Raw genomic sequence first — 11,636 nt, 5'->3', positions numbered from 1 at the left:
GAGGATCAGGACTGTCCGGCCTTCAGTTAGCCATTCCGGGTGTCTCCCGTCAACTAGCAGCTGGTTCATTTGTGCTGCCAGGCGCTCGTGGAGTGCAGTCAGCTTCTTCAGCCAGTAGGCGTGAACCATGTCGGGGCCTGGTGCTGTCCAACTCTTCATACTGGAGACCCTTTCTTGGATATCTGCCACTGTGATGGTTACTGGACCCTGTTCGGGGAGGTCGCTGTGGTCTGCCCTCAGATCCACTAACCACTGAGCATTGCCGTTATGGGTTGCGTCCTTCTCCCATATGCTCTTCCAGTATTGTTCTGCCTCCAGCCTTGGTGGTGCTGTTCTCTTATTATTGTTCCCCTGCCACTGAGAGTACACCTTGGCTGGTTCCGTGGAGAACAGCTGGTTTATTCTCTTGCCTTCTATCTCTCTGGTGTACCTCCTCAAGCGGCTGGCCAAGGCTGTGAGTCTTTGCTTGGCAGTTTCCAAGACCTCAGGTATAGACAGCTTCCTGTACTTCTTAGGCACCTTCCTCATCGCGCCTTTCTGCAACTCCAATAGTTACTAACCTACCTCCATGCTACCTTGATCTTAGCCTCTAGCCTCCTTCTCCATGGAGGGTACTGCCCCTTGTGGCTGTTCAACTTGTAGCCAAGCATCTCACTGATCACTGCTGCCGTATTGTAGATCAGCTTGTTAGTGTCGGTAATCGTGGCTGTAGGTATCGTCCGTAGTGCTGCATTAACATCATCTAGCAGACCTTCTGAGGGTACATCATGTAATCTTGGTAACTGGCTACGGGGGGTCCAGGTTTCAAGCTTGGCCATGATCCTATCTTTCAGGTCAGTTCCTCTCACACTCAACGATCCTTCTCCAATCGCACTTGGGGCTTGGTACCCAATCTCGGGTGGGGGTGATGATGTCTCCCCCCCAACCTGGCGTCCTGGCTCCCCCTTGCTGTAGCATTTATGTTGTACCTCGTCAATCTCTAGCTGTGAGAGCAGTCCCTTCTTTCGAATGTTGGAACACTGAGCTACTAGTTGTTTTGCCGTCATTGTGGATGTTGGGTATCGAAGAATCTATCTATCTATCTATCTATATATATATACATATACATATATACATATATACATATACACACATATATATATATACATATACACACATATATATACACATATATATATACACATATACACACATATATATACACATATATATATATACACATATACACACATATACATATATATATATACATATATACACACATATACATATATATATATATATGCCAATATTTATCTTCAGCAAAACAGTTACTTGTCTTGATGTATTAGTTTGGGGTCTTTATGGTGTAAGGTCTACCTTACAACATAAAGTGCCTTGAGCTGACTGTCGTTGTGACTGGGTGCTGTATAAATAAAACTGAACTGAATTAATAAATGATTTGTTCTGCATTTTTTTTCTACTGAGCATTTTACATTTAAAAATCGATTTAAAAATGAACTTCTGAATCACGGTCAAAAACTTTACAGAAAAGTTACTTCACTTTTTTGTTCTCTCATACTGTAGTCTAATTGCTGATGAGTCATAGAAGGCAGCCATTAGCACGAGGCCAAAGTGGTCATGAGCAAGCGTCCTCTCCCTGCTAACCTGAAATTTCTAGTACAGGCTGATGTCCTTATGAATAAAATGACTCTCTCAAGGCTGAATTATAATGACAGTACGCAAACTATTATGACAGTAACTAATATATTCCCCACCCCCTACACAGACACAGCTACCCCAGCCTCTTTGAGGTGAACAACCCAATCAACAATACACACATACGCAAGCAGAAATCCAGCCAAGAACAGGGCACATATATAGAGGTAGGTCCAGAAACAGTTCACAGATCGACTCCAAGCCAAAGAACAGAGTGACCACCAAAGAAAGGAAAAGAAGCTCCACTGCACCTAACTCCAGCCAAACAGTCAAGCCATGGAACAGCTCCAGGTAAGTATGCTGCCTTTTTGGTTTTTAGTAATGCCGACTGACATACAGCAACGTTAAACTCAGATGGGCTTTAAGGAACACACTTGTAGATTTATGGGTGTTTTCACATCTTTCAACTCTATTTAATTCAATCTGCAGGTTAGTAAAATTAAACAACATTCATTTTCTATTAGAGCTGGGTATCGTCACAGATTTCTATAACTGATTTGATTTTGACTCAGACAGTCAGAAATATTATAATTCTTATTACTTATCAGTACATATCCATATTTTTATATATGTATAAAAACAAAGCTGACACTTGTAAGACTTTAGAGGTGCAAGCATCACAGCAGATGCCTTTTTATCAAAGTGACTGAGGATGAAACACGGAAAAAAATAAAGTAGATTTTCCTGGCCTGGCTTTTATAGCAGATAACCCTTAAAAATATTCTGCAGTAGTTAAAAAACTGAAGAAAACCACAAGTCAGTATATGAACATTACCCAATGCTGCTGAAGTGAAAATCAGAGCAAAGTTACAGAGGTTTTATAAGAGAAATATCCAAGTGTTTTGCAATCTAAGCATATTTTGTAAAAGCTTAAATTTCTTTGGTATTGAACCGCAGAAATTAGGCTCTCTTATCGGAGGTCGGTTTGGGGAAGAAAAAAAAAAAAAACGGCGGGTGACAGCGTGCAATCAACAGTATACTGGTGCGTAAAAAGCAAGCACATACTGCAGAAAACAGAGATTATTGATGGTAAACTGGTCTCTGAGCACACTGTGAGAGAGCAGTGAAAATGTTTTCCAAACATGAAGAGTACTTTTGCTCTTCTTTTGCTGCTGGTTCAAACCGGCAGCTTATGAATGTGTGAGATGTCAGCTTTCAGCACCCCACTGCATGTCCGCGGACATGAATGAGCCGTGCTTTGTGTTTACATCTGTTTACCTGCTCTCAATTGCTGTTTTAGCCGTTTGGTGGTTGTTGAAATAGTTTTGTGAAGTTTAACCTGAGATTCTGGCGTTTCTGGCAAAATACATTTATATTTAAATATCGATATTGCATTATTCAAACTAAAATCGATTTGAATTAGAAAATTAATTTTTAAAATCCCACCCCTATTTTCTACATACTTACTTTATTAGACATCTATAGCGGTGTTCAAATATCTGCATATCCTGACTGCACAAGTTAAGTGTATGAATCTATTACAAAAAGAAAAACATTTGTATGCTGAACCTACTACAACATTTCTGTGAGTCCATTTTTTAAAGACCAGTACAGGAATGTTATTCACCTGATTGGCAATATCTACCAGTAGGTCAGAACAAGGAATTTGTACAATAGGAAGAGGTTATGCCAGATTTCCTAATATAATAGTAATTAAAAGCTGGATCTCTGATAATGTAGGGAGTGTTGTTCAAGTAAAGTAAGTCAGTAAAAAAGAAAAGAGCAACCCTGTAACATCGCTGTACGTGATCAATTTTGAGAGCCAGACAATGTAAGAGAGAGAACCACAACAACCCACCATGAACAGGCACAGTGAAGTGGTGGTGAGGAAATCTTTTAACAGGAAGTGACTCCTGGCAGAATTAGGCTCAGTGTGGGACCCATTTACCTTCTGTGGACAAATTAGATAAAGGACCCAGTCACACCTGATGAACTCAACAGGGTGACCTTATCTACTTCAAACCAACTTCCAAAATTATGTCAAGGCAAAAGTAGCGCTGCGTGCTTTTTAACCTAGAGGTGACAGAATATTTGACACCTGTATAATATTTTTCCTTAAGAAATATGAGCATGGCTTCCGCTAAAATCTTTAATAAACGTAAGAAGCCAAAACTTACAAAGTAGGACAGGAAGTCTAAAGTCAAAAACTATCCCACTACACCTTTAGAAGCTATAGAAACCTTGGTGATGTGTCTGGGTTCACTGATAAGAAACTCATCAATCCATCAAAACATAAACTCGCTGACTGTGTGTTCAGCAGCTGCGTGTCTTTCTGCTGTGTCTGCTGACCCTTCATCAATGCGTGGCCCTGTCACTGAGCAGCCAGTGTGTGGACGAATCTTTCTGCACATACAGCCTGCAGGACTACCACAGCCAGCTGGTCAACCTGCCCACCCGCATCAACGAGCGCAGCATTGCGACCTGGAGCTACGTGTAAGTGCTGGAACCTGCAACGCAAACTCTTATGCTGATTCTGCTTGGCTGAGAGAATGTTGAATGGGATGGGTCTATCCAGCAGTGTTAAGTCTAGTACTAAGAAAAAGCATCTCTCCATATTGGAACTTTACAAATTAGCAGAAAAAGCTGCGAGAGTCCTTCATCAAAGCACATGACCAAGAAACTTTGTAAAGAAAAGCAACTTTTGTAGCTTTTTGTTTCTCTGTTTGTTTTACACAGAGAAAAATCTGCAGTATGTCTGCAGAAGTTGAGGCTTTCGTAACATTTTTCAGATCGAAAGTGAAATAATACAAACTATTGTATTAATTAAATATCTTAATTTTTATAATTAAAATATATATTTTTTAAAAACTCCACACTTTTCACAAGCCAATGAGCCATTACACTCTGAGCCATGAGCTGAGGGTTGTTAGGTTGGACAGTAATTAATATTAATAAAAATGCCTACACCATCATAACATCTGTTTTCAGCAGCACAACAACATTCCTCCAATTAACATCAGAAAGCCTTCCAAGAAGACAGAGTAAAGGTAGATTTCTTATGCCTTAGTATATTGTATATTTTATTTTATTTGACTTTGACCTTTGTCTGTACTTGAGATTATTTACATATTTTTGCATTTAAGATTATGGTTTCTTTAAAAAAAAAAAAAGATTTCAATTTTTTTTTAGAGATGTTGTATGCAGTTAAACCTTTAAACACTGCAATTCTAAAATGGAAACCAATGAGTAGTTCATTCTTAAAGACCTGTGTTTTTTTCTAATTTGAATATTTATTAATGCTCATTAATAACAAAAAAAAGTTATTCTTATGTGATTAATCAATGGAATAATCGATAGATTACTCGAATATCCGATAGCTGCAGCCCTACAAATTAGAGCTCTGGATCTTTAAACTCAATCCATTTAATAAGAAAACTCACTGGCTCACAGCCTAATACAGGAGACGTGGACATCCCTCTTGTTTGTTGCAGATCAAGGTGTAACTAGAGAATGCATTTCCTGAAGAAAATGCAGTGTGAATGCTGAAGGCTGAATGGTTTGAGCTGAAATGTAATAATTGCTGAATATTTAGTTTAAAAATCTTGAATGAGCTGAAATACACTGAATCATTCACCTGAAAGCAAAAGTGCAAAACTGTTGAAAGCTGAAGTTCACACAGAAGAAGTTTCAAAGTTGGAAAGTACCTGAACGTCTTTAAGGTAAAATTAGAAAAAGCTGATTATGACAAAAGAAAATTTAGCATCAGAAAACTTCTGAATGAATAATGAAGTCCAGTATTCCTTAAATCACTAGAAGAGTGGAATTATGTATTTTAAATGTCTAAACTCAAGAATAACAAATGAAAAAAACAAATATTTGCAAAAAAGCTGTTGCATGCATATGTCTGTGAGTCTGAGTTACTGATGCTCAATGGGGAAACAAAGACATTAGACAAGGTTAAAAAACTTAACACCTTCCTACTCTTCCAGGGATGCTGATGCTATTTTCTGGAGAACTGATTGGCCAGTAGGTGGTGATTTCTAATCTGGAATTTAACCTTCTCCAGAGCAGGTTAGATTCACAGCATGAGTTACCATGGTGAATTACCTCAGTAAGAAGTGAACCACCTCTGTAGTACAGAAAATCCAGATAAGCCCAAATCCAGATTCATAGTATAGGCCTACTCTTCATCTCTCACCAGGGAAAACATCGACTTGAACCGAGTGCCTCAAGTCATCCATGAGGCCAGCTGCCACACCGGCCACTCCTGCAGGGGACTCGACAGTGAATTTGGTTTAGAGACCATCCCCGTATCCCTGAGGATGCCAGTCCTCAAGAAGAACCCCAGCTGCTTCCCCTCAGCCAGCTACTCTCTGGAGTTTGAGCTCATCACTGTGGCATGTATATGTGCCATCTCCAGACACAGCTGAACAGAACAGAGCATGCTATGGTCAACTTGGGCCACTGGAAAACTTCACCAACATCCACTGTTTAGACAAAGTATAGTTTTCACATCAGTTTTACTGAGAAATAGCCCATTTCACTCATTGTGCTTGTTTTCCAGAAGACACTGAAAAAGTTATCAGTTATTACACACCTGTTAACAGCTCATTAAAGCAATCTGAGACACTTTACATTATACGGTGTCAATTCTGTGTCCATGTGTAGTGTTTTGACAGCCTTGTTATCACAACACTTTTCTGTTTAATTCGAGATCCAGTCTAAGAGTGTCTAAAAAAAGAGTACTGCTTTAACTATTGTATATAATATGTCATTTAGCAGTACAGGCAAACACAAAAAACAAACCAACAAGTCCAACACTGGGATCGTCATTTGGATTACTCTAATTAAGACAAGCAGGCCAGCCAGGCTTATATATGCTGAGTGCCCAGATTTAAAAAAAAATCCTTATATTCTGAAAAAACAAAGAAAGAAAGAAACAACAAAAACAAAACAAAAACCAATCAAACGCCAAAAGGTCAGCCGATCAAAGCTAATCAATTTCATTTCGGCTCCACCATACTTCCACTGCGTGCTGATCGACACAGCTTTTACTCTGTACCCACCTTTAGAAAGGATTTTGGCAATGGCCTGAGCCAAGGACGGCTTCTCCGCTACCATCAGCACACTTCTCATGATGAGCAGTTTCCCTCAGCTGTCGCTTACTGTCCCAATCTTGTCAAAAAGAAACACTGACCTGTGCTCTGCTTATCACCGGCTAACAGGCTGTGTAAGAAACTACTGCAGTGGCCATGGCGCGTTCTACCATACGAGATATACTTCCGGGTGAACGTCATGGCCTTTGCCTCCCATTTAATTAGTTTTAATGATTTTCTTTATCGTCTTCTCTGCTATTATTATTATTATTATTATTATTATTATTATTATTATTATTATTATTATTATTATTAAAAATTGGTAGTGACAAATAAGGTGACGAATCAAATACAGACTCGTAGCTCAGCTAACTCAACAAAACTAACAAAAATATATGCGTGAGGAGCGTAACATAATTTGAAAAGAATCTTACCAAATGGACAAACCCAAAAATCTGAAAGAAAATTTTTATTTTCAGGTAGCGCTGTCGTTTTCTTCCGTAATCTAAAGGTTTTAGATTTTGTTTAGGTTAACATGAATTTAAAAAACAAAAGAGACAAAAAAGCTATCATGTCTTTTTGTCTTTTCTTAATGCCGCGTTGTCGTTCTTGCGACAATAAAATGGCTCGACTGTGTGTGTGTGCGTGTGTGTGTCTGTGTGTCTGTGTGTGTGTGTGTCAATCAAAATTTGGACACAAGATGGCAGTAGACGACACGAAATAACTGGGTACGTCAGTCATTTTCTTCTACTCAAAGTGAGAAAACAGATCATCTCAGCAGAGCAGGTGTTTGGTTTTTTAAGAGTTTTACGTATATCTTTGTGTTTGGTTGGTTGTTTTTATTTACGTGTTTATTGTACTGATGAAGACCAGCCATGTGAATAATGGCAGCCTGGATTCTGTTAGGCCAAAAGCAAACAGTGACAATGATCAGAATAAGAAACAATGATGTCATGCTGTCACTTCTATGATCCACCTTTTTTTTTCTTTAAACACTGCTACACAGCTGTGTGTACATCCATCCATCTAGTACATAGTGTTCTTTGAGAACTGCATGGGTCACTGGGGCAAAAGGGCAAGAGCTAGAAAAGATGCAGGGAGCTGAGGGGGGTGGGGAAGCTGGTCTTCTCTTCATCTTTGGGGAAGGTGATGGGATGCTGACCCCAGGCAGATGGTGATGAAAGAATTGTGTGTGTTGTTTCATTCACCCCCTCCGCTACACTTCAAACTAAGTCATCAATTAGATGCATCCTTACAACCGTTCCCTCCATGCTGCCCATTGAATAGGCAGATCTTCTGGGATCAGTCTGTGGCTCTACCATTTTCTCTTAAAGACAGTGTTGTTAACCAATAACCTTTGAATCAGGAAGCAGTTTTCTGCCTGAATGAACACTTATCTGGTTTTTAAACTGGCTATGTTTTTATTCTAATAATCAGAACAGTCTTTGAGGATTCTGGAAAGAAGTCTTTTTAACCTTTTAGAATTTCCAAATATCTCTTGCGTATCTTTTGGGAAAACAGTTTGTTACCTCTGTGCAATAAATTTAACTATGAGAAGCGACACACCTCCCTCTCCCAAGCCACCTCCTCCAGTTTGTCCGGGGGGACACAAAGGCATTCCTAGGCCAACCAAGAGATATAATCTCTCCAGCATTTTCTGGGTCTGCTTCAGGGCCTCCTCCCAGTGGGACATGCCCGGGACACCTCACCCAGGAGGCGCCCAGGAGGCATCCTTGTCAAATGCCTGAACCACCTCAACTGGCTCCTTTCGATGTGAAGGAGCAGCAGCTCTACTCTGAGCCCCTCCCGGATGACCAAACTTCTAGCCCTATCTCTAAGGGAGAGGCCAGCCAGCCTTCGGAGGAAGCTTTTTCCACTGCTTGTATTTGCAGTGTTGTTCTTTCAGACACTACCCACAGCTTGTGACCATAGATGAGGGTAGAGACGAAAATTGACCGATAAATCTAGAGCTTCACTTTTATACTCAGCTCTATCTTCACCACGATGGACCTGTACAGTGTCAGCATCATTGCAGCCACAGCACCAATTGGTCTGTTGATCTCCTGCTCCCTTCTCCTGTCACTTGTGAACAAGACCCCGAGATACTTAAACTCCTCCACTTGGGGCAGGAACTAGTCCCTGAGTGGGCACTCCACCCTTCTTCTTCTTGAAGATCAGATTTCTAGGTTCTGATTGTCATTCCCACCGCTTCACCCTTGGCTGCAAACTATTCCAGTGCAAGCTGGAGGCCATCACCCAATGAAGCCAACAGAACCACATCATCTGCGAAAAGCAGAGATAAGATTCTGAGACCACATAAGTGAAAGCCTTCCACCACTTAGCTGTACCTAGAAATTCTGTCCATAAAAATTACAAACAGAATTGGTACAAAGGGCAGCCCTGGCGGAGCCCATCACGCACCAGGAACGAGTCTGACTTATTGCCGGCTATGCGGACAAAGCTCTTGCAACAGTTCTATAAGGATCGAATGGCCCGTAGCAATGGGCCAGACACCCCATACTCTCGGAGCAACCCCACAGTACACCCAGGGGGACACAGTTGAATGCCTTCTGCAAGTCCACAAAACACATGTAGACTGGTTGGGCAAACTCCCATTCACCCTCAAGTCTTCTTGACAGGATAAAGAGCTGGTCCAGTGTTCCACGACCCGGACAAAAACTGCATTGTTCCTCCTTTATTTGAGGTTCGACTAACAGATGAACTCTCCTTTCCAGCACCCTGGCATAGACTTTCCCAGGGGGGCTTAGGAGTGTGATCCCTGAACACACCTTCCGGTCCCATTTCTTAAAGATGTGAACCACCGCCCCGGTCTGCCAATCCAGAGGTACCGCTTCATGTTTCATTGCAATTTTGTAGAGGCATGTCAACCAAAATAGCTCAAGGTGAACCTCATCCACCCCAGGGGTTCTGCCACCAAGGCACTCCTTGGTGGCAGAACCCCTGCCTTAGTGACCTCACCTCAGCCAAGTTGTCCCCCTCGTCTCTAGTCTCTGTTTCCTACGAGGAAGACTTGCCAGTGGGATTAAGGAGGTCGTCGAAGTATTTATTCCACCGCCTGACAATGTTCTCAGTCAAAGTAAGCAGCGCTCCACCCACACTACACACAGGGCAGGTAGAGCACCGCTTTCCCCTCCTAAGTAGCCTGACAGTTTACCAGAATCTCTTTGAGGCAATCTGCAAGTCTTTTTCCAGGGGTTACCACCACGACAGGCACCAACCACTTTGCAGCTGCAGCTCAGTGCAGCTGCTTTGGCAATAGAAGTGCTGAACATGATCCATTTGGACTTAATCTCCACAGTCTCCCTTAGGGACTCCCTATTAACAGGACAAGCCTCTGTCAGAACCAGGCTCAGGAAGGGGTGGCCATCTGCCACAACTGCCTGGGGTGAGTGGAGGAAGACAAGATGAAGACATGCTGTGGAAGAGAGCCAGAGATTATTAAGAATTAATGATTAATTGCAGATAGGTGTATAAACATATAGTGCGTGACAAAGGTCAGTGAAGACAAAACAGTCAGTGTATCATGGGAAGCCCTCAGGAGGGGCAGGTAAAATGCATACTATTGTATAATACCAATTATGTAAGTGTTCTGATTAAAAAATAATTTAATTATCTTTGTTTTGATGATATATAGTTCCAATATCTAAAATTTAAGAAAATACAATACTGGTATTTTTTATTCATTTGCCTCTTGAATGGGCCATCAACTGTACCTAAGCCCAGAATGATCACTTAATAATCCGGTCAAAATTATCACCAATAGTAGAAGATTCCTTTAAAACTATGAAGTAGATGGCCCAGAGTAACATGTAACACGTTAAAAAAACAAACAAAAAAAACAAAATAATTATTCCAAGTATTGAGCCTTGGGGGACACCACATACGAGATAGATTAGTCCTTTTTCATCAGTACCTACTCAAGTCAGCTTGGTTCGACTTGAGTCACCTCAGTTTTTAGGGTGGTAGTACTTAATTAAGTGGTAATTAGGTGATAGTACCTGGTACTGGTACTGGTACTTTTTTTAGTACCTACTCAGCTTAGGTTCCAAGCAACCTGAGGCGATACAAAAATGTATACAAAATACTCCAATCTCTGTGTGTTTAATACATCTCTACACAGATTTAAATACATAAATGTGCCTTGAGTTACACATAAATGATTTTGCTACAATTGCCTGTAGTTTTGGGACAGGCACTTGGGGTAGACTAACTTGTGTCATCCTGTGGGTGGGTCATTGGTGTTCACAGATATTATGGTTTTATATTTTGTTATTGTTTTTAGTATTAATTTCATTTCAAAGTTTTATTTTCAGTTTAGTCTTAGTTTTGAAAATGTGTATGCTCATTTCAATTGAATTTTTGTTGTTTGAAAAGTATTTCACTTTGAGTTTTGATTAGCTTTGTGATGTTTTCAGCCACAAGATTTATGACGTTTACAACAGGCTTTACGGTGCAAATGCTTTGTTACAGGGACATGCTAGACTCAGTAAATATATTAACCAAATGATGATACGTATTTTATTTGTTTGTTTCACATTTGGTTTTTATTTTTATTCTACTAAGGCTTGTGACTACATAATCTTAACTCAGTTATGAAGCAATATTGTGAATGTTGCCAATTTTGTAAAAGCTCAGCAATCTGAGCACTGCACACAACACTGCTTAAGAGCATAGAGCTTAATATTGCCCCTTTTACTGTTCAGGTTTCCGATGGTCTTTGTGTCATTCCTGGTTTTCTTCCTCACATCTTCACTGCTTAACCAAAAGAGCTCCTGAATGTACATTAGCCTGCGCTACTCCTCCCTCTCTCTATACCATTAGAATAGCTGTTGCAGGCTGTGTTGCTATGGTGACATACTCCCCTTTTCCTCTCCAATGTCG

At 40.6% G+C, this 11,636-nt stretch overlaps 1 protein-coding gene across 2 annotated transcripts in view; it reads right to left on the bottom strand.

Moving 5' to 3' along the window:
* top3b (DNA topoisomerase III beta) overlaps positions 1-6,906 on the bottom strand; it is a 31,048-nt gene extending 24,142 nt beyond the window's left edge. The window contains exon 1 of one of the 2 annotated variants that reach the window (XM_006797581.3): positions 6,705-6,906. In XM_006797581.3, the coding sequence (XP_006797644.1) occupies positions 6,705-6,774 (70 nt within the window). In that variant the 5' untranslated portion in view covers positions 6,775-6,906. Of the gene's footprint in view, positions 1-5,836; positions 6,264-6,704 lie in introns of those variants that run through there. The other variant, XM_035910644.2, reaches the window with a different exon arrangement.
* Positions 6,907-11,636: the final 4,730 nt, after the last annotated feature.

Source organism: Neolamprologus brichardi, chromosome 12, assembly GCF_056152115.1.
Source record: "Neolamprologus brichardi isolate AB-2024 chromosome 12, ASM5615211v1, whole genome shotgun sequence".
Lineage (NCBI taxonomy): Eukaryota > Metazoa > Chordata > Actinopteri > Cichliformes > Cichlidae > Neolamprologus > Neolamprologus brichardi.
The sequence above is the reverse complement of the archived record's forward strand: the minus strand, read 5'-3'. Positions and strand labels throughout refer to the sequence as shown.